The sequence below is a fragment of the Penicillium hispanicum genome (assembly GCF_028827665.1).
Source record: "Penicillium hispanicum strain IBT 35686 chromosome Unknown utg000002l_segment0_segment0, whole genome shotgun sequence".
Classification (NCBI taxonomy): Eukaryota; Fungi; Ascomycota; class Eurotiomycetes; order Eurotiales; family Aspergillaceae; genus Penicillium; species Penicillium hispanicum.
In genome coordinates, this window is record NW_026623194.1 from 787,938 (window position 1) to 813,452 (window position 25,515).

Consider the following 25,515-nt stretch of genomic DNA (forward strand, 5'->3'; position numbering starts at 1 on the left):
GCATGAATGCACCCTTCCCTGACCAGACCGCGGTCCTATACCTCCCAAATTGACCAGACCCATAGCACCACCCTGTACGCACCAGACGATCTGTCCATCCTGACCCGAGCGCCAGGAACGGAAAACCAGAACAGACCGCCGGTCGCGATAAGCAAACCCCGTACGCTGGAAAGTTACGGGGGGATAAGTCGGCGCCAGCCTGGCTGCAACGCGCCCCACATCGCATAGCGTTCACAACTGAGCACGGCGAGATCGATACAGGCGCGGGCGTAGCAGAACCCGCCGTGGCCTGGCCATTCGCCTAGTTCTCGCCCGCAACGCCCTAGCAGCCAGTCTCCCGACCACCGCGGGCATGCCGTGGAGTCCTGGAAGGAACCCACTGCAACAATCGAATGGACGGCCGTACTGTGGGCTATACGAGCAGCATCGGACAATAATCCCCACGCAGACAGCGGCCTGGGCGCAGACTACCCACGTCGCTCCCCACCGCACAGCTCTGCCGGCGCCTCAGGTGGCGATTCTCCGGTCGCGCCGGTCGACGCATCACATTTGCTGCCTGTCTAGAACGCGCCGCCGACAACCCGGGGGGGCAGATCATCTGCGATCGCCGCTCGGTGGCCGAATACGCCCGGGCGCGTGGACGGGTATACTTGGTACTTTGTGAAGGCTTCCGCGGCCTCTTCACGGCCTGTGCGTTGTTTCGTGGGCGGGATTGGGGTTTTGGTGATGGCTGGGAATGTAGTCTGATTGGGAGATCTGGAGGGCGCGCGCTGGGTGAAGTGCGGTAGTGAACTTGGGGTTGGGGTTGGTGGGAATAGAGCGTGTCGACGGAGATACCTGATTGAGATGCGGGGAGCGGGTTTGGTTTGGTCTGACGCTCGCTGCATCGCTTAGAGGATCTCGGTGGACATGTCCTGTCGTGCAGGACTGCAATGGTACCTTGGTGCGTCGGAGGTTGTGGCTTTGGCTTGACCGTAGTTTGGGATCTGTGTTGCATTGTTAGAGGTAGGAACTATGACGGTTCGGAAGCTCGAGAACTGGAAGCGTGAGGACGTGGTAGTAGACGAGGGAATCATGACCAGCTCAAGAACTGATGAGTGGGACCTATAGGTGTATCCAAGTCATGCGAGTGCAACGGTACTTTGGACGCAGTTATAGCAATTGACTGGAAAGCCTTTGGGTGGTTGTACAGGAAATATAAATCTAGTATGAACGATGCTTTGCAAGGCTGATGACAATGCAAGATCACACTCCAAGATTGTTTTCTTTCGCGGATGCTATGCATTTTTGGCCATTTATATAGGCGATAAGCCCGAGGGAAAGAGCAGAAGCCCAATATGCTCACTGGGTTAAAGAAGCAATCCATACGAGAACGGACTTGGGACATAGAAATAGGCGGCTATCTTGATACAAGGCGGCCATGCTTCATGAGACAGCCATGTCTTTGTGGGCTTGTCGCAGCCTGCATTCAGAATGAGGTCCACCTTCCCTCCAAGAGCATTAGAAGAGGTCTAAGATCGCTAATATACAATGGCACAGCCCACAAAGAAGAAACAGCAACAGCGGCACGTTCAGGCTTTCCTGTCCCGAACTTTGGTGCGTGACATCTCGATATCATCGTGTAAATCATCTCCCAGGGTGTCGTCAGACGTACTCGTTCTACGAGTAAATTGCCGATGAACACTCTGGGTATCACTTTGATCCACCGACATGGCATCTGGGTCCCTCGCAATATGGTATGGCGCGGCAACACGCGTGTGAGAGTAGGACTCGGTGCCAACTGAAAGACACATCGGACATTAGCACGGAGGACTCCAGCCTTGCAGAATGTACACTCACAGATAGTCCAGTAGAAATACTTGCTAAAAACTGGAGCCCACAACGTCAGAGCAATCAGCTGGCCGAAACCCCAGTTGCCCCAGTTGATGAACCCGGATTGATACATGCCCGAAAAGCAGTAGACATAGATCCCAGCACTGCCAAGGTTCATGAGATCAATCATGGTTGTCAGAATATGGTCCACCCACTTGAGCCATTCCAAACTCAAGATGCGTCTGACGCGGACATAAAAGGCAGATATGCGCGGAGAAGAATCAAGGACCCTCTTGGACAGCAAGATCTTCTTCGCGTATGGCTTGACCCATAGAATCAAGACGATCCCGTAGACAGTCAAGCAGATAGGGTTGAGCATGCCGAGGAATACCTCGACAGCCGACGCGAAGAGTACGAAACCCGGATTCCCGCAATATATCAACGGCGGAGGATGGTCGCCGCAGCTCCCAGGCCAGCCACCACCGAGAGGAGTTAGTTCGTCGATACTCGGATAAAAAGTGCTGAAGTAAGTGACAACCTCGGAGATGATAAGAGTGACAGTGGAGAGGAAGAATATCCATAGTGAACACATGTGCATCTTCTGTAGGGTCCAAAGGCCCAGCACGATGGGGTAGATACCAGCTGCTCCAATCATGCCAGACAAGGCTTCATCAGCCCAGACCATGACCATATTTGTCGGGCTGAGAATGCTTTTTTTGTTATATGCGGCCAGAGAGGCTGCCTGACAGGCTATCATGAAGAAGCACTGCGCCTCCTGGAACTCCACCAGTATCGACTTGAGCACGAGATCGTGGTTCGAAAAGAACCCCGCAAGGCGCTTTGCCCGCCCCGAGGCTTTTTGGCTGAATTCATGGCGCTTGTGCGATGAGCCGAGTGATTTGTACCGGAGGGCGGCGGCCGATGCGTAGCGATATAGTGTCGGTAGGAGCTTGAATGTTCGCAGTAGGATCCAGATATACAGGATGATCCCAGCCTGCATCAAGTACGAAATCCAGACCTGTACACATGATTAGATTGGAAGTCACCACAGGCGGGATATGGTATACGAGACATACTCCTGGGCCTCCAATGTCGACATTGGCATAATAGTTGATATGAATGCAATAGGCATCGGCACGGAAGAAAGGATAGGGCTCGAGTTCAACACTGTAGTGGAATGGATGGGCATCGAAAGATGGACAGGCTTCTAGATTTGGATCAGGATTCTGGCAATAGTCTGTCAGACATGTGTGAACGGTATTCGTCAAGTTGTTCGGTATAGAATCTCTGATGTCATAGCAATCCTTGAGCGTGTCGAAGGATGAAAAGACATAGCTTGGGTCTTGACATAAAGTAGTCAGATTCCCAACGCTCATCCTGTGCTGCACAAGACGGTGTCAGATGATGCTGGGAATCCTTGCACGATTCTGAATGGAAGGGGTTATGAATCAGTGGGAAGAAAAAACAGCCCCAAGCTGCGACCGAACCAAGGCTGAGATTAATTAGCGTCCACTATCATTTTGGACCCCACGCGGGTTCGACTCAGAGAGACCAACACTGAAGTGGCCCTACGCCATCTGATTCGCCGAAACGATATCAACAGGCGAGGCTAAGAGGAACTAAGTATATGGATTGCACTTCGAGTCGACGATCTTGCCTCAAGTCAAAATCGCCAGAGAGCCAATCACTCACTTTGCAGGGCGGCGAAGAGCTGGAAGAAAGCAATCTGTTGGGGATTCTATGTGTAATTCGAAATCTGATGCATCGAAGCCAAATTACTCGTAATGCCAGGAGCAACCTTGGAAGTGATCGAGGGCAGATGCCAAAGTGGGCGTAGCCTCAGTTGAGATCATCTCCCGCCGCCTGTCGAGCCTGCTGTATATACATCTTGCGCCGAATCTAGATGATCTTCGAGAAAATGTTCTCTAAATGCCAATATTCGAAAAGCAGAGACCGCGTTCTTTCTAATGCATTCAAGTCTTTCTCACCTGATAATGGAAAAGACTCCAAACGCCCTTGAGAGCCTCGACACGGTCATTCGCGTCTAGCAGATCATACCACCTGCTGCGTTGGAGCTTCAAAACATGCCATGGCTGATCTGGGGTATCAGAATCCTCGGGGAATGTGCTCTCGCCAGTGCTGAGAATGTCCAAGTACCGCCGGTGCACCCGGAGATGTAAAATGGCGATATGGTGATTAATGGATGAGATCATATAAATCTTCACATTCAGTTAGTCAAGGGAGAGTAGACGGGGCAATGAGGATCACTTACATCGTCAAATGGGCTTTCCTTGGCCTTGCCGATCTGCATGTATCTCATGCGCTTATCCCAGAGGCTAGCACCGGGCTGCAAAATCTTCCACTTCTCACCACTAGAGAGCTTGCGCATGGCACTCGGTCGGCGGGCCAAGGAACTCACCAATGGATGCTCGAACCTGTGTCGCTTGCGAGCGCTGTCCGCCTCCTTTTCCAGCGTGGGTGCAAACGGTTTGTCTTCCATGAGCATTGCGTCTGGGATAGTCATCCCGTGCATCCCGGGGCCATGTCCCTTGACAAGTTCCTCGAGGATCGCATCATGGGGAGCACCGCCGAATCGTGGCGTTGTCGTCCACCACTTTCCTTCACCAGGCCGCAACTCCGTAGCCCCCTCACGAGCCCGTTCCTGAGCGGCAAGCAACATCCCTCCTACCTCGCGGAAGAGATCACAGACCTCCCCCATTCCTGAGCCTGGAGTGTCATTTAAGTGGCGGAACCCGGTATCAGGGCGGCATTGGGCAATAAGAACAGGCCCTTCCAAGATGCCCATCCGGGCTATCTGACGGTCTCGCGGAGACCGTGCTGCTTGGAAGGACTGCCGGACAGGAAAGAGCAGACTCTTCACACTCAACCGAGGTGGGAGCGTAGGGACGGTGACCTGACAACCAAATGGCCAAGCGGCCATTTCAACGAATGCCCGGATCGCCTCATCCCGGACATCGTCAGGCATTTCATTCCCGGCGCCAACCCGACGGCCCTTGTACCTCGTCACCTTCGGCTGGTCATTCTCCTTATCCCCGGCACTTCCACTGGATGCCGCTGAATTCTCGGGTTCATCCACATCCATCTTGGACTCCATCCCATCGGGCTGATCATCTGTCTGCATTTCGTCCTCTTTGGCCACGCCGTCCGTCGGTGGGGTCTGCGGCGGCGTCGCTGGCCGTTCAAAGTATTCATCCAGACTAGTATCCCAGTACTGTGCCATACGCTCCAAGCCCGCCCAGAATTTCCGCGTCTGCGTAACTCGGACCTTGTTCCGCCCCTCACGCGGGGGCAGGCGGGTGACCTCACGGAACACATCGTCGTTTTCCAGCAAGAGCTCGTTCTGAAGAAGTTCGTATCGATCTTTTGGAGGATAAGGAAGCCCACTGCTCATCAAAGGCCGCGGCGGATCCTCCGCCTCCGCTGCGGGTTCTGCAGGTTGAATTTCAGGTTCATTCGTCCAGGGCAGTGGCGGGAGGGACTGCGCCTGGCCGTCGGGGAACATGCAGTGCACCTCGACATCGGTGTCCAGGTCAACGTTGAATGGCTTGAATCGGTCGAGGGTGATATCCTGCGGACGCTTGATCGAGGACAGCAGGCCGTACAGGTTGCGCAGGGTGGCCTCAGGCCCGTCGACATCGGGGAGCTGGTAAACGGGGAAGTCGAGCGGGGTTGGGTCGGCGGGTGGTTTACGCTCCTTATCGGGTTCGGATGACGGTGTGGGCAGTGCTGGAGAGATAGACAGGCATTGTTAGCGGTGCACGAGTCGTTCGAGGCAGCGCTAGGGAGGAAGGTCTCGCATTCCGGGGGACACAACACGCCCTCACGCTCTCACGGTCAGCCTCGCCCACACAGACACTTACCCAGCCCAGTTCCCCAGCCGAACATGATCTCAAGCAGTCTTCGTGGAAGGAGCGTATCACATGCTCTGGGGCCAGAAAGTGCAGCAGAGAGCAATAACGCCGAAACGCAGGAGCTGATTTACGCAGGAACTAGAGAGAAGACAATGGGATTTGACCGGTGCTTTTTGGAGCGGAGTGGGGAAAAGGCGCCCGTGATGCATCGACGCCGACTCGCAGCTTCGCTGGTTACACGTTTTTCCCGGCCGAAGAACCCGTCAACCCTCGACTTCCCTTCTTGGGTTCGATTTCATGCGGTGGCCCTAACTTTCAACAATGGGGCCGCCAGCCCAGAGTTGGCCGTGATCCTGGTGCTGCCCGCGTTTCCGCATTACTCCGTGGTGCTCCCGATTCAACGAACCTCCCACTGTGACAGCAATATTGAGCCCTGCGCCCCGTGGTCGGTCCGGTTGAATTCTCAACGCAGTGAAACCGCCATGCGGCTTGGGAGATCTCCTCGAGATCCGCGAACGGTGACCAAACTTGGGTCTCGAGGGGATCTTGACTTACCTTGGGTCTGGTCTGGGGCAGCGATCCTCCACCCTGGTGGCCGTTGGGGCCGTTTTATTGGACCGGATCCCAATCCTGGAACTATTAAGCGCTCTCCCTCTCACACCTCATACTGCGGAAGCGCCGGCCTCTCTCCCTTGAAACTGCAGATGCAGGAAGGAGAGAGAGGCCCCCCTTCGAGGGGCCTGGAGCGAAATCAAAGACTCGCCGGGGGGTATAAAGAGCCTGGGAACCGGGATCTGACGTGATGCGCTGCTATTTTCTCTTTCGGCCCCCCTATCCCCGAAATCCTGCGATACGACCGTGCGTGGTTGATAGGACGGATATGGCCTCGTGGCTTTTGACGGCTTCTGGACACCAAGAGCGGGGGCCAAGAACGGTTCGTTGTTAAGCCCTTTTTGTTCCTGCTGGTAGATCTCGCAGTCGAAAGATCTCAACCCCTTCAGACCTCGCCGCAACCTGCAGGGCTGCACGGACTTGATCTGCATCGCGGTGCTGGTGCCGGCCTCCGGGCTTGGACGACATGTTGAATGCCTCTTCGATAGCTTCCTCAGCAGATACTCCTGGTTTTACTCGGGGACGGGTGATTGCTCCAACAGAACTAGCCTCGAAGATCGTTACTCTCTCTTCGGTTCTTACCGAGACTGTCCACCCAACTTGGGTTTCGACAGAGGCGATCACCACCGATCCGGGGGTTGTGACGACGGCGACTGTTGAGGTGCAAACTCTCCAAGCACAGAGTGTCCGGTCGACAACCGTATCGGAACCAGCCACATCGCTATCTGCTCGGAGAACCACCTCTTCGGCCACTCCACCACCAACTACGTCGCATTCAAGGGCGATGGAAACCTCTTCCCTGCCTCTTAGTTCCGAGTCATTAGCGGCCATGGGCAGTACGAATTCTCACACCAGCGAACGCGACGTCGCGCCAGCGGTGTCGGAGTCGTCGAACTCATCACCCACCGTGACAGTGAACCCAAGCAGCTGGACATTCGCAAGCGATGCGCAAATCACCGCAGCTTCTGCTTCATCATTCCAACCTCCTTCCTCCCCAGCATCCTCTCCATCTGCAGACGTGACATCAGCATCGGCCGCGGCCTCTACGAACTCCTCCAAACAATCCCAAACCACGTCTCCCCATGTGGCCACCATTGTCGGAAGTGCCGTTGGCGGCGCAGCATTTGTCACCGTGCTCCTTCTGGCGTGCTTTCTCTTCTTCCGTCGCAGGCGACAAAGACCTGAATATCTTCGGCGACCTAGCCGACAGAGACTCCTGGGCTCAGGGGGCTCAAGAGGCTCAATTAATTCAACCCACGGGTCTCACACTCGCCAGTACTCTCAACCATCACTGCCAATCCCGCAATCCCCTTTCATTCCTTCGGCGCCGGTGTTTTCTCCGAATCGAAGATGCTCAAGTCCGCTAAATCACCAACTCCATCCGGCCTTTGCAGGTTCCAATCAAGAGTTGGCTATGGACAAAGTCCATCTTCCTGGCGAATCTGAAGGTCCCCGTGGCGAAGACATTCTCGCAGATCCAGAGGGCTCCGCCGCCTCTCCGAGTGCCCAAGTTTCTCCCCCGTCTCGGACAGCATCATCAACTTACTCCCAATCATCCTGGGAAGATGACATAAGGCTACTGGATTACTACGAGTCAGTCCCTCAGGTCTCCATCTACGAGAGCACCTATTATGCTGGAGGTAGCACACTCACACTCCCGAGTGTCGGGTTTCCCGTGCCAAATTACCTGGATACTCCCAAGACCCGGTTTGATGCTCGCAGTGACCCCTTCGACCTGGAAGCGCCCCCCAAGGCCCTCCGCAAAGGGCCGCCTATTGCGCCTCACCCAACACCCTGGGGCGTCAACTTTTAATCCGGCCTGTGGAAATAAATCGTTTTCCCTGTGTGCGCCATCAAATGCCTTCTCGTGTCCGGTCACTATATCAATCCGCGTGTCCCAATACCCTTTTTGAGAACGATGTATTCATGATCGCATATGATTTGGATGATGTTAATGGAAGATACTATGCTTGAGGTTTTATGTTTTATCGCTTATGAGTTTTGGGGTTTTGAAACTGATTTGGGTGCTCATGTAAAGTCCTCGGCTATGGTTGTGGCGCTACGGATTTTATTCTACCTGTTCATATTCATTTGCTGGGATTCGTCCTCAGCTGTCGTTTTCGAATCTTCTGTCCCTAGGACTTTTTTTTGGTATGAACTATGCACTCCCTGGTGGAGAATTGAAGCAAGCACGGTTCATGATTCACATCTCGCCCCCATGTTCCACCACCTGAAGATATAGTGATATCTCCAGCATTTGCTACGGTCTCCATAGCCCTTAGGCCACCATGCGTCCGGGGCCGAGAGTGAACCGGCCCCATCTGCGAGAGACATGCATGTAATAAGGCTCGGGCCCGCATGCGAGGAACATATGCACGTAATCATTTTTTTCAAAAAGTCATATTTAATTTTAGAATTTTAGAACTCTTGAGTGGTTTGATTTACAAATATCATCATCAGTCCCTCATTGGCCCGCAGCCCAGCTCTTGTACATCATGTCGTATATCAACAGCTCCTTTCTCGCATCCGCCACGGACGACTTGATTTCCTTGCCACCAATCAAGACATCATACAGCTCCTTCAGCTCGGCCGTGTAAGCATCCTCGTAAGAGGAAAGCACGGACCGATGCTGAACATTGCCGTGCTCATTGACCTCGTCCACTTCCACGTAAATCGGGAGGCCCTTGACATAGGGGCTGTCATACTGTACGATTCTGAGTCAGCCAGTCCTCTCCAGTGGATTTGCAGGTCGGGGATCAGGTCATTACGCACGTTGATCGTCACCCTTTTCTTGGCCCCGTAGACGGTGATATGCGCGTCGAAGACGGGGACCTCGTCGATACCGCTCTCATAGGTCGTCGAGTAGGTCGAGCCATCCCTGTTGCGGAAGGTCATGAGGGCGCTGTAGAACGGGTCGTTGGCGACGACCCCGTTGATCTTCTCGGGGAAGCCGAGGACCTCGCGCATGAGCGAGATATCGTGCGACCCCAGGCTGCCCAGGAACCGGCAGAACTTCCTCTTTTCGTCTGTGACGGGCTGGTTCGGGAAGGCTTCGGCATAGAGGGTCTCCAGACGGGCGTCGCGCTCTTCCGCGGCACTGGGTGGGTAATCGCCGTATTTGACAGGGCATGTCCCGCTCTGGCTGACGAAGGAGGTGTTGGGACCGCTGAAATCGCGGACCCGCGCGTAGAGGATCTTGGGGATCGAGGCTACTTCTCTCTTGAACGCGTCTAAGAAGCTGGGCGCGTAGCGGCGCATGTAGCCGACGAAGACGCGGGCGCCGTTGGGCGCGTTTTTCTCGGCCTGGATGATCGAGTCGACCGAGGGCAGGGAGAGGGAGACGGGCTTCTCGATGAACACATGCTTGCCGGCCTTGAGGCTGGCACAGGCCAGTGGTGCATGGATCTCGTCGGATGTGAGAATGAACACAACCTCCACGTCGGGGTGGTCAATGACCTCTTGCGGAGTGGTGGTGTGATGGGGGACAGAGAATTTGGCTGCACAGTGTTCCACCGTCTTGGCTGACAGATCACAGATGGACTCGATCTTGAAGAGATGCGAGAGCATTAATAGGCAAGGCCCATGGCATACTTGGAATACTTCCTGGTGTACTGTGAGGAGATTGTTCGGGCTAATCGGGTAACCATGGTTGGTCCACTCACGCCTGCGCCGATGATGCCCAGTCTCAGTCTCTGAGAGGCGGATATGTCAGCGGCCATCTGGAGTCTATGTCTCAGCGTGTGTCAACGACGCGCAATTCCTGATCTGGGGCGCAGAACCTTGTGTCTGAGCTCTTGTTATCGTCAGGGACGTTGCGGTCTTCAGGTATTCCGGACCCCGCGAATCCGGCTCTGCGACCAATGTGGCGGAGGCTAACCCGTCTTGGCAACTGCCATGACCGAATTCTCCACTGCGCTAAGTGAGTATATCATGAACATGGACTGTTAGTGGGAGCAAGGTCTGATGTGAACTTTAGCCAGACTGACCACGTTGACGGAAAGATATTGACAGATACCAGGTGCGGCTTGGAGATTGTGATCAAGAGAGGTCATCACAATCTCGGTCTGAACTGCTCTATATTCTGGAAATACCCCAAGACACTTTGTTTTCTGAGATATAGAGCTTTCCAGCCATCAACACATTCCACCAATCCTGTGAGACTTGGAGATCTGTCCTTGAGGGGTGGATATATACTCTCATATCCGACCAATTGGTATGCAGACTGCCAAGATCAACTTCAATCATATCGTATAATAGCAGGCATGCCAGAGCTTGGGCGCGGAAGAAATATGTTATGGGTTCCATATTCTTTCGGACCAGGTAAGCTCGCTGGTCGGGGTTCATGTTGGACAGATTTATCTTGATCTTCACCGTATCCTCCGGTGTAGTCTTGGCCATCATCTGGTTTGCCAAACATGGTCGAGCTCATGGTTGAGCTCTTGGGAAGCGAGGCTGTCTAGCATGGAATTTCTGACTGGACGAGGATTGGTCTGGTCTTCAGCCAGTGGTCGATCACCATGGTTGACGGTTGTACGATTCATCTCGATGAAACCAGGCGCAGCCACCGAGGTTGTTTATCCATGCCATGATAACGATGGCCTAACTGAAGACTCAACATTCACTCAGCATGAGCGAGCCTGTAATGAAGTCTGCAATAGTGGTGTAAACCAGGCTAAATAAAAGCGATGTTACTGGTCCGAAATAGGGATAGCGGATGTGTTGTCGAGGACACATATGTACATATACCTATGTATAGATAATGGGCGACGCAGGAGTTTCGCACAGCTTGAGCCGTGGACGGGCAGGGCAGACTTACGCCCGAAGGCGCAATCGTCGGCACTTCGCTATATACCATGTCAATATCAAACAGGCAAGAAAGGATTTCTAGGTATAGTTCTGATCGGACTGAATAGCTAATCCCTGATGGCTGAAATAATGACGAGACAATGGTCACTGCCAGATTATTCTCCGAGTTGGTGTGCAGCCAGAGGGATCTGCAGAACTTTTTCCATTTATGCCTACAAGGCTCGCCATTCGTCGCATAAATAATCCCTGCAAGTCTGATTCCTGCGGGCGCACACGATGGATGCCGTAGTAAATTCAGGACCGGCATGAGAGAAGAGCGCAAGTCTCGACTCCGACTCAAAAGTACTGCAGTACATGGTGAATACACCTGTACACCGTTCCAAGGGTTCATGCTGTCCGAAATAGAAGGTACACGTATAGGAATATTGTGAAGATATTGAAACTTCAACCATGCAACGCGATGTCTTCTGCCTTTCTGCACTCGACTCATAGCCTCGAACGTAGCATAGAACCTCTGTAGTGAGGATCCATCTCTCCCACCTGAAACGAAGAAAAGGAAACCAAAACCCACATTCACCCGAATTAGAAAGAGGCAAAGGTGAGAATCGGCACTATTTTAGTCTCGCAAGCCACGATCGGAAGTACCCTACACTTAAAGCGAAAAGCACCACTAAGTAGGAAAAAACACGTATCTACCCCTGCATCGCCCGCCCACACCCACTGCAACCACTCTGGAACACGGGCATTATTGGCCAGATTCGCAGGGATCGGCCAGAAGACCCCCCGAAGGAATTAGACCGTCTCATTAAACAAACGGTAGCGTGGCCCAGAACAATCCTGAACTCTACATACTGACTCGATGCGCCCGGAATAGCTCTACGTCGCATTTCGTTCGGATCGAATAGCCGTACGATCAACTCAGAGCCCAAGAAATCGTGATCCGCCTAAGCTTTTATGTAGGCGATCCTCTGCCCGGAAAGAAGAAACGAGATTCGAATCCATCTAGCGTGTCCTGTACCCCGGCCTAGGTGCATATCATCCAGAACGACGAAAGTATCATGGCGCCCCTGACTGTCCAACCCGTCACGCCCGACGATGTTCCGGCTCTTTCTCAGCTCTGGTATACGGCCTTTAGCATCCCTGTGAACCTGCGGATGTTTCCTAATACCCCCGGCCTCCGAACCTGGTGGGACGAGGCCAATCGCCGCGACCTTCTCCACAACTCACTTCGCAGATATCTCAAAGTTGTTGATCCCGCTGCGCCCGGTCTCATGGTTGCATACGCTAAATGGGACCTGGACCCATCGGCCAGTGGCGAGCGGTTTCCACCCTGGCATGGAGAGTCCGACCATGAGGCGTGCGAGCACCTCTTTACCGTTTTGGAGGAGGAGCGGAAGAGATTTCTCGCGGGACGAAAACATTACTGTACGTGGCGATGCGGGATCTGGGAATTCAAACGGACATACAACTGACCCTCTCTATGCTTAGATCTGGACATGCTCGTCACGCACCCCGATTACCGGGGACAAGGCGCCGCGTCGATGCTGATTCAGTGGGGGTGTGATCTTGCAGACCAGAACGGCGTGCTGGTGTACTTGGATGCCCACGAGGACGCCGCTTCCTTGTATCAAAGTTTTGGCTTCAAAGGTCGAGAAGATATCGGGGTAACCTCCGAAGGGGCGATTCCAATGATTAGGGAGCCTAAGAAACGAGTCTAGGGGGTATCGATCTAATTATACATCATCGCATATTCGTCAGTCAAATATATGTGCGGGATATCTACACCAGCGCAGACCGTAGGCATCATAACCCATGTACAGATGTCTCAGAGCCTATCTTTCACCGAGTGCATCTCGTACTCCTCTTCCACGATCCACTCACGCGTCTGGTGGATGATCATCTGTTGCGACTGGCGGCTTTCCTGTGACGGCCGGGCAACGGTGAGATCGACTTCGTCCTCCTCTGCGTTGTGAGACGCATAGGCTCGAGATTGACTGGTTGATGCGCTCTTCCCAGTCGGCGTAAAGTAGGAATTTTGGCCTTTGCTGTTTGTCACGCCCTGGCCCCATCCCGTGTTGAATGAAACCACGAAGGGCTTTAGACATGGCACGGTGGCTATCATAAGACTGGTGTGAAGGAGCACGGCAGTGGTGATAATGGGCTTCGACAGATGCAGGGACGGATCAGTGTTGAGCGACGAGCGATTGAGGTAGGTTTGTCGGAGAACAATGACGATAATCAGCCTAGATATTCCAGAATAAACGATCAGCCACCAGCATTCGATGGTATTTGTGATAGGAGCCACATACGGGATTCTGGTCCCAAACGCAAAGATGACTGTCCCTTTTTCCCTCCATCGCATCTGAACACCCCAGACCAAGAAGGCGCTCAGTCCAAAGGTGAGAATGTCTGTAATGACATCAAATGCAGTGATTGCCTTCCAAGCAGTATCCTAAATCCACCAGTCAGTTGAGTCGCTTGACGCGCAAGAATCACGTACGAGATTGCTGCATTTCTGCGTGGTGGTCAATTGATCTTGCGGCAAGCAACTGAGTGCCACTGCCAGGAACGAGGCTAGTGTCCACACTGTCACCATACCCAGAAGGATCTTGGAGTAAAGCAAGTAGTCCTTTGTTCTTCCCAGTCGCTTGAGAAGCAGGCATACGGAGATCTTGGCGGCGCCGTGGCCAACTACAAATAAGAGGTTCGATGCATAGAGACCCTGGACCCAGTTGGTCAATGAACCAGGAGAATTAATAGTCAGTCGAGAAAAAGGAGGACTTACACGGCCAGCATGTTCCAAATCAGCTAGCAAAACTTGGTCCTGTGTTCGGCCCAGGCCATGGGAAACTGCACGCATGATTGTCCCTACATGGGCAATTGCCACGATCTAACCAGGCAAAAGCAATGGAGATTAGAACGATGGAGGCCTTTCGAGGGGGATGGTAAGTAGGAAACTCGAAAAGAAGACTCACACTCCCAGTAAACACGATAAAATCATCCATTTGCACGGGTCCATTGATCGCAATGCGCATGTACAGTCGGATCAAACCCACGAAGATCATCCATGACATAAACATCGTCTCGACGATGACAATCAAACCGCGTTGGTCCGTTGGAGAGATCACATAAGGGGCAGTAGACTCCATGACGGTGTGCATCAAGATAGGAGGGATGCGGGCAGTACAACGGAGCAGAAAGCAAAGATTTCGCGATAAATCATGGTATTGGTGTGTCGGCACTAGTTCATACTGCATCCAGACTGGGATCGTGGAATTAAAGGATCCCACGAACCACAGGAGATCTGGTACTCCATTGGAATGGTTACACCACGATCACAGCCCAACCGCCCCGGGATCGCCGCGACCTGCGCCATCCGCGGGTCCTTCGGTGCCTCGGAAATGGGGGGGGGGCTTTGCCCAATAATCCTCGCCTAGGAACGCTAAAACCAGGGCCAGGATTGGAATAAAACCTTGATAATGCAATGATCCACCCAATTGGACCATATGCAGGAGGCGGCTAAGTCGGGAGACCTAGACCGGGGTCTGAGTGGACGGCGCAGTCTATACTATTCCGAGGCCGATAGTCACACCTATGTATCATTGAATCATGCAGGAGCCGTTCTCCTCGGCGAAGAATGAATCACGCTATCCACCTATTCTGAAGTAACCGGAAGGTCGCAGTGCGGAGCAGTTTCGAAGCATTGCATTCCAACTCCAACTGCCTTCTTCCCCAGCTCCTTTTTTTTTTTCCTTCTTTCACTCCTTGCTTGCACCGCTGGACTTTTGGACCTCCCTTTGATTGTTCACAGGAATTGAACTGCCAAGCATCCACTATGGGGCACGAGGATGGAGTCATGTTGTCCGTCCAAAATTCCAAGCCGGAGGAGACACCCTCGCAGAAGTCGGGCACTGCCCACGACAAGCAGGACATGTGGCGTGTCGGTCGAGATCAGGAACTGAATGTACGAAACTCTCAGCCTCTGAGGTTCCCCCCTATAGTACACAAAGCACAAACCAATGACATGCATGCAGAGAAACTTCCGATTCCTTTCCGTTCTTGGCTTTTCAGCGGTGCTGATGTGCACCTGGGAAGCGGTCCTTTTGTGAGTCTTCCTGATGATCGACATCGCTAGGATCACCATCTCTATCCACCATATCCGATCGTGCGCTGACCCGCCCATCATAGTGGTTCCTCCTATGGTTTGACTGATGGCGGCAAGGGAGGTATGATCTATACCTACTTGGGCGGCCTGGCAGGCTTTACCTTTGTGATCCTTTCCATGGCCGAGATCGCCTCCATGTATGTATAGAAAAATTGTCGTGATGACTCTTTGCCATCTGAGATTGCTAACTATTCTCTGCGATCCATAAAGGGCCCCCACGTCTGGTGGTCAATACCACTGGGTGTCAGAATTTGCTCCCCCCAGCTGCCAGGCCCTGCTGAGCTACATCACCGGCTGGATCTGCGTACTGGGCTGGCATACTGGCATTGCAGGATGTTGCTATACGGTCGCCAACATGCTGGTCGGCGTGATCGCGATCAACTATCCCGAGTCTTATACCTATCAGCCATACCATGTCACACTGCTCGTTATTGCGGTGGCCGTGGTAGCCTTATTGTTCAACACCTTCCTGGCCCAGAAACTCCCGTTGATTGAGGGTATCATTCTGATTGTGCACTGTTTTGGTTTCTTCGGCATCCTGATCCCACTTTGGGTGCTGTCCCCGTCGGTTCCTGCCTCTGAAGTCTTCGGCTCGATCCAAGATCGAGGCAACTGGGGCAACAATGGGGTCTCTTGTCTAGTGGGACTGGTTGGGCCCATCTACGCATTAATTGGTATGCTCCCAAGTTCACTACTGTCTCCATGTACTCGATACTGACGAGGTTCCCGGGGAAGGCCCTGACGCGGCGGTTCACATGGGTATGTAACCTACTCGCCCTTGATCCGTGCAGGGAATAACGCTAATGCCGTCACACAGCCGAGGAAATTCGAGATGCATCCCGAGTCCTTCCAATGGGAATGATCTGGACACTGATGCTTAATGGGTCTACCGGCTTCGTCATGATCGTGACACTTGCGTTCACCGTGGGCAACATTGACCACGTACTCGCCTCCAAGACTGGTTTCCCCTTCATCCAGGTCTTTCTCAATTCGACCGGTTCAGTCAAAGCTACGACCGGCATGACAGTAGTGATTATGATCATGCAATTCTGCGCGGCGATCAGCAACGTCGCCACGACCTCCCGTCAAATCTATTCATTTGCCCGAGACAGGGGTCTCCCCTTTTCCGATTTCTTCGCGCATGTAAGTCCTTGATCTTCTGAGCCGGTGATCCATCCGCATTACTCAACTCGGGAAAATGAACAGGTCAACCCAACCTTCACCGTCCCGCTCAACGCCCTGGGCGTTAGTCTCGTCATCGTCTCTCTCCTCTCCCTGATCAACATCGGATCTTCGGTGGCTTTCAATGCGATCATGTCCCTCGGCACAGCCGCTCTTCTCACCTCCTACCTCATGTCCATCAGCTGCGTTCGTCTCCGACGATGGCGCAACCAGCCCCTGCCCCCAGCTCGCTGGACAATGGGCAAGTTCAGCCCCATCTGCGATACCATTTCCATCCTGGTCTTGCTGGTGATTTGGACGTTTAGTTTCTTCCCTCTGACCAAAAGTGGGGCTCCGGCGGACATGAATTGGAGCGTGGCTATCTTTGGGGGTGTCGTGATAATTGCCCTGGGTTACTACGCCCTGTACGCCCGGCATACCTACAAGGGCCCAGTGACCCGGGTGAAAATGATGCAGCAGTGATTCTTGGAATCATTCTACGGTTAATGGACAAAGGCGACGAAATCGCATGGTCTCTCTCTTATATTATCTCTATATTTAGGAGGTTGCTTGTTATCATATCCAAAAGCATGGTCGGCTTGTAAACCAGTCTGTATCGGAATGTATCAATCGCTTCTGACATTTGTCGTTTTGTTGAATCCGAATACTAAGTGAGCCATGGTGAGCTATCGAGATATTGCGATGAGAGTTGAACGTGAATCTGAGGATACTGGGATGCGCTAAAGAGTCAGGCCGGGATGAGGCATTTTTATTATTGGCGCCGAGATACAAGGGGGTTCAGCTTGGTAGACAAAGTCCACTTGCAGGATCGGTGCTTTCGCCCCACAGTAACAGCGTGAGATCCTGTGTAGGACTCGAATCTTCAAGGATTTGAGCAATACTAAATGTCAATTCTGGATATCTCAAGTCAATGGCTATGCCTCATGCTCTGCGTCCGAAGAAGTTCCCGTGGCCGATGGAACTTTTATCGAGGAGAATATATTCTCCCAGACGTCCACTGACTGCGTTACGGTATCATGATCTGATCCCTCAATTGTGGTGGAGGCGAAATCAATCGCCTCGACACCGGGAGCCCGCCAACAGTCTTCAAAATACTTCTGTCCCTGCTTGCCGACCAGAGCGTCCGCTGCGGCAAAATACGCATGGAGGGTATATCCATTGGTTGCTAGAGCTCGCGCGCATTCCGCATAATCTGAGCAGACGCCCCAGCTGCCACCGCCATCTTTGCGCAGGGTTTGCACAGCCTCGCTATTGGCACCAACCGTGTTCTCGGTGTGCATAAAACGGATTGCAAGTTGGGCGAGTTCCTTCTGCTCTAGGAGAGGTATGCCATAGTCCCGTTCGACTCGTCGCCAGTTATCATCCAAAAATGAAAGGTCCTGCGCTGGTTCATGTGCATCGCCACTACCAGAGGGCGATAGCTGGCGAACAAGGGCTCCACTGGCCGATAGCACAGGGCGAGCTTGAGTCACAAAGAAGCGTGGGATTTTATTCCACAATGCGAATGCCTTTGTTGGCACATACTGTGCCGCACGCATAATGCCTACGCGCGAGTAGGCTGGGTCAACCCAAGGAGCTGAAGTAGGTTGATAGTTAGAATGGGCGAAAGGTAGAAGGGGAGATGGTTCCGGGGTATACCTATCACTGCTATGCCCGGGTTGATATATTCACGACAATACGCCCATGTATTGAGCAGATAGATAGTACCAGCGCTATGTGCAACAAGGCTCACGCGTGGGATTTTGAGAGACTCCAGGAAACGCGGCAGCATGTCGGTCCATACGGCAACGCGTTGAGCGAGCGGAACGTCGGTTGATGCGCCCATGCCCGGCCGATCAACAACGAGCAGGCGCACACCAGCACGTTCTGCAATTGCATGCAATGGGATGCCGAGATAGCGTGAAGCGAACATGCCCGGCATGAAAAAGAAATACGGGGCCATCTTCGCATCCAATGTCGGCGAATGTAATGTTGAGCTGGCCATAGGCCGTATCAAGGTTGATACGGCGGTGGAAGCAGCTCTTAGATATGAGATGATACGGGTCCGGCATGATCGTTATCGTATGAAGGTTGCAAGCATCGCTCGCTATAGTTTATTTCTGTGAACAAGCACCTGCTGGAGCCTGAAAGGGGCTGTAAAGAACTTCGATTTTAAATATGGACCACGTGATATCTCTGCTCCACCTGAGATTGGATTCCTCGTATGGCTAACTAGTGACTGAGGAGGTATAGCGCTTAAACACGTAATCAGGATCGATAAGCGAGCATTGTCTTACATCTGACTTGCTTGTTTACAAAGCTTGGCTGTCAAGGTTATTTTGTAGTTTTTTTCTTTGTTTTTGCTCTATCGAATGGTAACGGTGTTTGAGGGGTTTGGTGACGGTGGCCACTGTGTGATGGGCGGCGCATGGAAGGGGGCTATATAGGATGCACATGGGTTTGGGAAGGGTGATCATATCAGATTATCCGCTTCACCATCTCTTTTCATGACTTAGATTCTGGAGAGTTACGAACAGGTGTTAATTTTACTCAGGTACCTACAATGATCAATTGCACACTCAACAAATTAATCAATAACAATGGGGAGGTGAATTCATGTCCCCCAGTGCCTAGAGATTGGGGCCAGTTTCAAGCAAAGCCGGTGCTGATCACCCAGCTCACGTCGTCGTTGAATGAGGCGGTGTCGTCAAATGTCTGAACGCCGCCGTTGCTCGCGGCATAGAGCACGTCGTCGTAGTGGCGGAAATAACGAGTGGGGTAGCTCCAGGATCGAATCGAGCTGCCGTTGCCATTTAGAGCAGTTTGTGAGCAGAACGTCGCATCCTCGTAGAACTGCTTCGTGTCGTCGTTGGCGTTGAGCAGCAGGTCGAAGTTATAGTGCCGGATGAAGCTGCCGGGCGTGTCGGCGGACTCGAACGAGAAACAGCCGCTATTGGCAAGGCCGCTGCGAACTGTCCAGCTGGCCTGTTGCTTAAGGGTAGTGGTACTGGAAGATGAGACCACCTGGGTATCGACGGTAGAGCCGTTGTGTGCAATGTAGCGCGTCGTGTAGCCCGGCGTCGTGACCTGCAGCGAGATTGAGGAACCCACGGTCAATGCTGGGCCACTGGTCAGCGACGTGACGGCGTATCCGGCGGCTACAATGTTAGCCTGCACCGAGTTCTCCGTGGCGTCGGATGGGTAGCCGGAGGTCATGACGCCCTCGTAGAACGTGCCTTGGGCACTGTTGCTGTTGTCGCCGCCGATGCCGAGAATGATTGCGCCCTCTTTGCTCATCGGGTTGTAGCCAGACGCATCTGGACGTGCGCCACTGTAGTACGTCGATAGCGATCCAGACGCAGCGTTGGCGCCGCGAATTGCCCACTGGTCTGGCTCCCCCTTGATGACCGCCGTGACAAACCGGTAGGAGATGGACGGGTCGCCCGCGTTGTTGGTAGCGCTGGAGCCAGAGAACAAGCCATTCTCGAGATCGGCCATGATCCAAGGACCACTGCCGGAGCCAGAGCCCCAGGTGGTGGAGTCACCATAGTAGATGGCCTCCATGTGGCCGTTGCCCGTATCTGTACTGCTGGTCTCGGCGTTGCCGTAGTCGAAGCAGCAGACACCGTTGTAGTGAGTCCCGTCCAGAACCGCGTACATGCCCTCCGCGGCATCTCCGGTAGCTATACCACTGGCGGTATTGTTGCGATAGCCAGTACCGGGCGAAAAAAAGACGCCGTACGCCTTTTGGCCGTTGAGCGTGACGGGTGCGCCAATGGCGCTTGCCAGGTTGTCGTAGCCATCGACGTCTGGGCCATTGAAGCCACCGGGTGGGGCTTGGGTGAGATGGTTACCGCGACCAGACTGGTCATAAATGACCGTGATGAGACAAGTCGTGCTGTCACAGAATGAGTCTTGTGCGGCGGCATTCGCGACACCACCCGCGGAAAGCGGCGCGATCTCGGCTGTGGCGCCATCGGAGCCGCGTTTCACCTGGTATAGAGAACCAGTATAGGCGTCGTACAAGGCACGAGTGGTACTATGCGCGGCGACGCAGGGTGTCTTGCCGGAGGAGTAGATGTCGCAGGGCGCAGCGTTGATAAGAGAGGCCGTGGCAACGAGGCCTAAAGTCACTCGGCTTCGTCGTGAGAACATGTCTGATCTCTTTTGAGCGAGGTCCGACCAGAACTAATGGCCAAATATGTCAACACTGGTTGGAGTAGACCAGTTCTTCACGGTGCCTCGTCTATCTTGTACTCTTCGCTTCATCTTTCAAGTTCTCCGCTTTTTAGATTGAGGATGGCACGCGACCTTCTTGTGGCGGTGATTTTCCTCCAATGGCTATAGATCGAGTATGCATCATTCATTCTAAAACGAGTTTCTGTCTCCAAAAGCTCGGGTAATATTGAAAGTCGAGTCGATATCTAACTCCAGTGATATCCTACACTATATAAGCCCTTTGTCAAGTTCCTTGCAAATCCTCAGATCTAACATGTTCGGAAGGATTTAGAACATTGCTTATCGGGTCATATAACAAGCCTCTACTGGGTCGATAGGGATCCTTCTGATTGATCATTTTGTCCCATCTGAGACTCACGAGAAACAGGGTTTGTGCAATGCTGCAGGGCCATCGCTCTCTTTCGCCGGGGTTATCGAGGCCGTGCCAAATGTGCCCCGCCTTGTATAAGAGCCAAGCAGGCCGTGCCACCGGGACTTTTCCTATTTCTTCGCGATGCGATGCGAGGGAAATAATTAGCCGAGGAAATCAACGTAGTTCAACATGTCAGCCCTGGAAGGAGACTTTTGAAAAGCCTTAGCAGCGTCGGATTGCAGTCCACGAGACTCCGGTAAACATCCACGAATGAGGGGGGATGCGGAGCTCCGGGCGAGATACAGTAGACGAGTCTGCGAGTAAACGAGAAGCTGAACTGAGTGTCACCATGTGGCTGCCGGAGATCACCCGTCCGACCCCGCAAATAGGGAACGGTAGTCCTATTTATTCGTCAGGATCGCAACTCTCGAGTTTTCACATATAAACAGTAAGATACGCGAGACAAGGCTATGTAGTTCTATTTAGGCACGCTAACAGGGAAGAAGGCTCGGAAGAAAAAGGGGCCGTCTTCATGGGTGGGTTTTCAGTGGAGTCAAAGTCCATTCCGTCCATACAAAAGATACCTAGGGAGGGACAGCTTGACACACTATAGTGATGATATACCTACCTACCCGAAGGTGTCCACAGTATAATACTTCTGAATCTGACGCCCGGTCTTGCGGGAGTGATCGGTTTACCTGGACAGTTGGTCGTGGGGCAGGGTGCAGTTGACTAACCTGAATGTCCTCCTGAACTGACTCGTGGTCTTGCGGGCCTAATCCTACGCCTAATAATGCGCTGAACCTGTGTCCATGTTTATCCGTACTTTTTTTTTCACCTTACACTTGTCGTGGTAGCATTGACTGTCCCAGCAGGCCAGTCATTGCCATGCCTCGGTTTTCTACCTGTCTTTTGCTAGCTGTTATCGTGACGAATCTTTTCTATTTCTATACGACTAAGCGAAATCTTGCCCGCGTTGAGGATTTTGTCGCCGTTAACCATGAAGAATCTTCTTTTGTTGCCGAAGACAGGAGGACGCGAAGAGGCTCATCCGCAGATCGCAACAGAGGTTCGTTATCACCGGTCAATCCAGTTGCCGACGAGTCGCACGCAGAGCCCCATTTAGGGGACTCCCTTCAGAATATCGCAAACACAACCCTCGGGGTGAGTCGAAGATCCAGAACCTACAAACATCATGGCCAATATTGATCCCGTTCATCCGATAGTTTGAACGAGTATTTGTGATTAGTCTCAAGGACCGAATGGACAAGCGTGATGCTTTGGCCGTTGCCGCATCTCTTACGCAGATCGACCTGGAGTGGATTGACGGAGTAAAACTGAGCGATATTCCCGACAGAGCATACCCATCAGTATGTCTCCTCTATACTCCCTTCAAGTCAAAAAAAGAAACACCTGACAGAGAAATAGGGATGGGAGCGGGACCGAGAGAAGCCGAATGAGCTTGCGGCCTGGCGCGCTCATATGAATGCTCTGCAAACGTGCGTTTTAAGGTCCTATCTGACAGGGCCTCATAAGGCGACGTAAAAAAAAAGAAATTTAACATCTACTCGCAGGATCGTCATGAATAAGATTAGCAGCGCGCTTATACTCGAGGATGACTGCGACTGGGACGTGACCTTAAGAACCCAGCTGCAAGAATTTGCCAGAGGCACTCGCGCACTGCAAAATTCCGAGCGCAATCCCCGATCCCCGTATGGCGATAACTGGCGGGTACTTTGGCTAGGACACATTGGCATGATCCCCCAGAACCAGAGCGTCGCCTATGAGATTCCTGATGATCCGACGGTCCGTCCCTGGGATCTCCGAGCTGAAAACACCTGGCCCGATGTCGCCGATTGGCCGGATTTGCAACAATCGCGGCTCATTTTCGATGGCGCATATGGCATGGGTAGTCTCGCATATGCAGTCACATATGAAACGGCGCGCCTCATACTGGCCAAATTGTCTATGGGAGAGACGGATAATGCGTTTGATTTCGGCCTCGGCGACGTATGCAACGACGACTACGAGGGCTTTCATTTCCACTGTTTTACTCCGCACCCTCCGCTGTTGAGCTTTTGGAGGAAGGCTGGTCCGGCTTCGGGCGACTCGGATATTGTTGACCTAGGCGATGACTGGCACGAGGCGTACTCGCCCTCGATCACGTATAGTGTTATGCTCAATGCTAACCGCCTGGCTAGTGGTGCAAAGATGGTAGAAGCACAATGGCCAGACGTGGAGCAACAGATGATAGATCCTGCACACCTTGAGATCCCCCAAGGCAGGCTAATCTCTTTTGATGAAAGCGATTTATGAGTCCGGACCCGTCAGGGAAAGGCGACAAAAGGGATGTATGATTTGACATGTATTGTATATTGATTCAAAGCCACGCAGGGTCAAGTGTCTCCAGGTGCTGGTTTGTATTATATCAATTTTGGGGTTACTATCGCGAGCATAATCTCCTCGGAATGCCTATGTTTGTGTTGACAACACAGCCTCAATAAAGCCGCATGTTACTCAGATAAGGTTAGCTTTGGGGACTATTGGTAGAATCGAATTAACTGCTCTTATGGGAGCTGATATTCCCCTTCCACGCCCTTTCTAGTACATACGACCACAGGGTGTGGAGAACAGGGCTTCCCGTCCGCTCAGCCGTACTTAAGCCACACGCCGGCGAGTTAGTAGTATGGTGGGTGACCACATGCGAATCCTCGCTGTTGTATGTTTTGTTTTTTTATTTTGTTCTACATAGTTGGTCCACATGGAATGTATTGATCTGGCATACACTTGTATGAGAATTCGCATCATGTCCACTTTCCGTCCTCGTTTCTCACCTCTCAATCCACCCAAACCACATTGGCTGGGCTATCAGCGACATCTAGATGCGCCACGACTGCAGCTGTCGTAGCATCGTCGCTCATTTTCCAAACTTCAATAAAATTGTCCTGAGCATCAGCAAGCGTGACGTATTCTTCTGAAAAGAGTGCAGGGGTGATTGAATTAGAGGCACCTCCCGACCCAGTAGTCGGCAGCAGAAATAACCGTTTGTTAATCGAGCCCGTGGAGCCGTCGAGCGAGTATGCAGCCACGAAGCCAGGGTCGGTCGATGTTCTGGAACGGACGGTGGCCAACAGATACTTGGGTATTTCTCTTCTTTCTGAGGAACCGAGTACATCACCTCATCGGACCAGTAGAGGGAGCTGTTCGAGTACGCTGAAATTAAAAAAAGAAGATGGTCAGCATTCAAGGAAACCTTGCAATGGCAATGGCATGCGGATCATACACGAGGGAAGAAGAGAGAGGGTCTGTTTCTCCCAGTCAGAAGTCCAGTAGACTTGTCACGGTTGAAGACGGCGAGGTCGTTGTCTTGTTCGAGAATCACATAGACCAACGAGCCCTGCGGTGAGACAACAAGGTGCCCTGGATTGCTGGTGACATTTAGTCGCTGAAGGTTCGTTACCTTTTTGGTAGCTTCATCATAAGAATGAGTCCAGACAGAGCTTCCCGTGTCATCTCCCGAATAAATAAACCGGTTATCAGGGCCGAGCGCAAGGCCGTGGACCCCGGAATCACTGCCGTAGGTGATATTGGCTTTCACTGATTGCAGAGTGCACGAAGATCTGACTGCGATCACCTATCGGGGGCAACCAGTCGAGAAAGGCGCACCAAACACGGTGAAGGGCGCGGTATCTGCGGAGATGATGAAGTTGGCGCTGTCACCTACAAAGGTCAGTGCATATTTCCACGTCCAGATCGATCGTGAATACGAATAACTTTCCGAGAACGTAGTGTTTCCCTGGTACACAAGAGAATAGTTGTGGGCGATGGAGTAACTTTGGTAAACGTTTCCATCGGCGATGTACAGGTTTCTTTGCCCCTTCTGTGAGTATTTGTCAGTGTATCCATGTCTGACTCCTGCTGCATCGCCAGCTGTGGCATACATCCGTTGCAATCCATTTGGAACTTGAGATATCCAAAGTTCCGTTGTAAATGACACGCAATTCAGAGGACTGCTCGTTGAACTCGATTCCATTTAAAGAATCTCCACTTAAATATCCAGAGTAAAAATGATGGACCTGGCCCAGGACAGGGAGAGTCAGAAAGTGATTTGGATATTTTGTTTCGCCATAGTCGACGAAATATCGCGTTATTCGGTGGATGGGAGAACGTGTGAAAAAGTAAAATACTGTGATGAGTGACAACAAGTGATGCGGCAGATGATCCTTCGGTCTGGGACTCCAGTAAGCTCCACTAAATACCAAATCCGCGATGATTAAAGCACGGAATATGAAGAGTCTAAAATTACGGCTCGTTTCAGAGTGCTTGGGTTTAGAAACACCCAAAATCTTGAAAGTTGAACGCATAGTTAGGGCAATGCAATGCCAAGCAAGACGCGTATACACACACGTAGGTGCGTTCGGCAGTTCCAAGCAACCTGGAAAGGAAATGTGCCGAAGTTCCAAGGGGGCCAAGACGGCACAATTCCGACATACGTA

At 52.5% G+C, this 25,515-nt stretch overlaps 14 protein-coding genes across 14 annotated transcripts; 5 read left to right on the top strand and 9 right to left on the bottom strand.

Annotated features, from left to right (window-relative positions):
* Window positions 1–560: 560 nt before the first annotated feature.
* N7459_002054 (uncharacterized protein) lies at window positions 561–887 on the bottom strand (the record flags this gene model as incomplete). Its single annotated transcript, XM_056941239.1, has 1 exon — window positions 561–887. The coding sequence occupies one exon, from the start codon at window positions 885–887 to the stop codon at window positions 561–563; it is 327 nt and encodes a 108-aa protein (XP_056803094.1).
* A 684-nt stretch (window positions 888–1,571) lies between these two features.
* N7459_002055 (uncharacterized protein) lies at window positions 1,572–3,188 on the bottom strand (the record flags this gene model as incomplete). Its single annotated transcript, XM_056941240.1, has 3 exons — window positions 1,572–1,780; window positions 1,840–2,806; window positions 2,889–3,188. 3 exons carry the CDS (start codon window positions 3,186–3,188, stop codon window positions 1,572–1,574), a joined length of 1,476 nt encoding a protein of 491 aa, XP_056803095.1.
* A 597-nt stretch (window positions 3,189–3,785) lies between these two features.
* On the bottom strand, window positions 3,786–5,718 carry N7459_002056 (uncharacterized protein; the record flags this gene model as incomplete). The annotated part of the gene is made up of 3 exons (XM_056941241.1): window positions 3,786–4,031; window positions 4,085–5,559; window positions 5,694–5,718. 3 exons carry the CDS (start codon window positions 5,716–5,718, stop codon window positions 3,786–3,788), a joined length of 1,746 nt encoding a protein of 581 aa, XP_056803096.1.
* A 118-nt stretch (window positions 5,719–5,836) lies between these two features.
* N7459_002057 (uncharacterized protein) lies at window positions 5,837–6,487 on the top strand (the record flags this gene model as incomplete). Its single annotated transcript, XM_056941242.1, has 1 exon — window positions 5,837–6,487. The coding sequence occupies one exon, from the start codon at window positions 5,837–5,839 to the stop codon at window positions 6,485–6,487; it is 651 nt and encodes a 216-aa protein (XP_056803097.1).
* Window positions 6,488–7,125: 638 nt separating this feature from the next.
* N7459_002058 (uncharacterized protein) lies at window positions 7,126–8,109 on the top strand (the record flags this gene model as incomplete). The annotated part of the gene is made up of 2 exons (XM_056941243.1): window positions 7,126–7,654; window positions 7,691–8,109. The coding sequence occupies 2 exons, from the start codon at window positions 7,126–7,128 to the stop codon at window positions 8,107–8,109; spliced, it is 948 nt and encodes a 315-aa protein (XP_056803098.1).
* Window positions 8,110–8,760: 651 nt separating this feature from the next.
* On the bottom strand, window positions 8,761–10,015 carry N7459_002059 (Gfo/Idh/MocA family protein; the record flags this gene model as incomplete). The annotated part of the gene is made up of 3 exons (XM_056941244.1): window positions 8,761–9,000; window positions 9,069–9,899; window positions 9,959–10,015. The coding sequence occupies 3 exons, from the start codon at window positions 10,013–10,015 to the stop codon at window positions 8,761–8,763; spliced, it is 1,128 nt and encodes a 375-aa protein (XP_056803099.1).
* A 153-nt stretch (window positions 10,016–10,168) lies between these two features.
* On the bottom strand, window positions 10,169–10,694 carry N7459_002060 (uncharacterized protein; the record flags this gene model as incomplete). Its single annotated transcript, XM_056941245.1, has 3 exons — window positions 10,169–10,237; window positions 10,283–10,365; window positions 10,388–10,694. The coding sequence occupies 3 exons, from the start codon at window positions 10,692–10,694 to the stop codon at window positions 10,169–10,171; spliced, it is 459 nt and encodes a 152-aa protein (XP_056803100.1).
* A 1,466-nt stretch (window positions 10,695–12,160) lies between these two features.
* N7459_002061 (GNAT family N-acetyltransferase) lies at window positions 12,161–12,820 on the top strand (the record flags this gene model as incomplete). Its single annotated transcript, XM_056941246.1, has 2 exons — window positions 12,161–12,527; window positions 12,591–12,820. The coding sequence occupies 2 exons, from the start codon at window positions 12,161–12,163 to the stop codon at window positions 12,818–12,820; spliced, it is 597 nt and encodes a 198-aa protein (XP_056803101.1).
* A 107-nt stretch (window positions 12,821–12,927) lies between these two features.
* N7459_002062 (uncharacterized protein) lies at window positions 12,928–14,251 on the bottom strand (the record flags this gene model as incomplete). The annotated part of the gene is made up of 5 exons (XM_056941247.1): window positions 12,928–13,345; window positions 13,412–13,554; window positions 13,603–13,824; window positions 13,888–13,992; window positions 14,078–14,251. 5 exons carry the CDS (start codon window positions 14,249–14,251, stop codon window positions 12,928–12,930), a joined length of 1,062 nt encoding a protein of 353 aa, XP_056803102.1.
* A 686-nt stretch (window positions 14,252–14,937) lies between these two features.
* On the top strand, window positions 14,938–16,911 carry N7459_002063 (putative amino acid permease; the record flags this gene model as incomplete). Its single annotated transcript, XM_056941248.1, has 7 exons — window positions 14,938–15,066; window positions 15,137–15,207; window positions 15,291–15,404; window positions 15,478–15,941; window positions 16,003–16,026; window positions 16,085–16,410; window positions 16,474–16,911. 7 exons carry the CDS (start codon window positions 14,938–14,940, stop codon window positions 16,909–16,911), a joined length of 1,566 nt encoding a protein of 521 aa, XP_056803103.1.
* Window positions 16,912–17,363: 452 nt separating this feature from the next.
* N7459_002064 (uncharacterized protein) lies at window positions 17,364–18,433 on the bottom strand (the record flags this gene model as incomplete). Its single annotated transcript, XM_056941249.1, has 2 exons — window positions 17,364–18,025; window positions 18,088–18,433. 2 exons carry the CDS (start codon window positions 18,431–18,433, stop codon window positions 17,364–17,366), a joined length of 1,008 nt encoding a protein of 335 aa, XP_056803104.1.
* Window positions 18,434–19,077: 644 nt separating this feature from the next.
* N7459_002065 (alpha-L-arabinofuranosidase B) lies at window positions 19,078–20,583 on the bottom strand (the record flags this gene model as incomplete). Its single annotated transcript, XM_056941250.1, has 1 exon — window positions 19,078–20,583. One exon carries the CDS (start codon window positions 20,581–20,583, stop codon window positions 19,078–19,080), a length of 1,506 nt encoding a protein of 501 aa, XP_056803105.1.
* A 1,324-nt stretch (window positions 20,584–21,907) lies between these two features.
* On the top strand, window positions 21,908–23,335 carry N7459_002066 (glycosyltransferase family 25 protein; the record flags this gene model as incomplete). Its single annotated transcript, XM_056941251.1, has 4 exons — window positions 21,908–22,183; window positions 22,246–22,389; window positions 22,448–22,518; window positions 22,594–23,335. The coding sequence occupies 4 exons, from the start codon at window positions 21,908–21,910 to the stop codon at window positions 23,333–23,335; spliced, it is 1,233 nt and encodes a 410-aa protein (XP_056803106.1).
* A 961-nt stretch (window positions 23,336–24,296) lies between these two features.
* Window positions 24,297–24,962, bottom strand: N7459_002067 (uncharacterized protein; the record flags this gene model as incomplete). The annotated part of the gene is made up of 2 exons (XM_056941252.1): window positions 24,297–24,616; window positions 24,686–24,962. The coding sequence occupies 2 exons, from the start codon at window positions 24,960–24,962 to the stop codon at window positions 24,297–24,299; spliced, it is 597 nt and encodes a 198-aa protein (XP_056803107.1).
* Window positions 24,963–25,515: the final 553 nt, after the last annotated feature.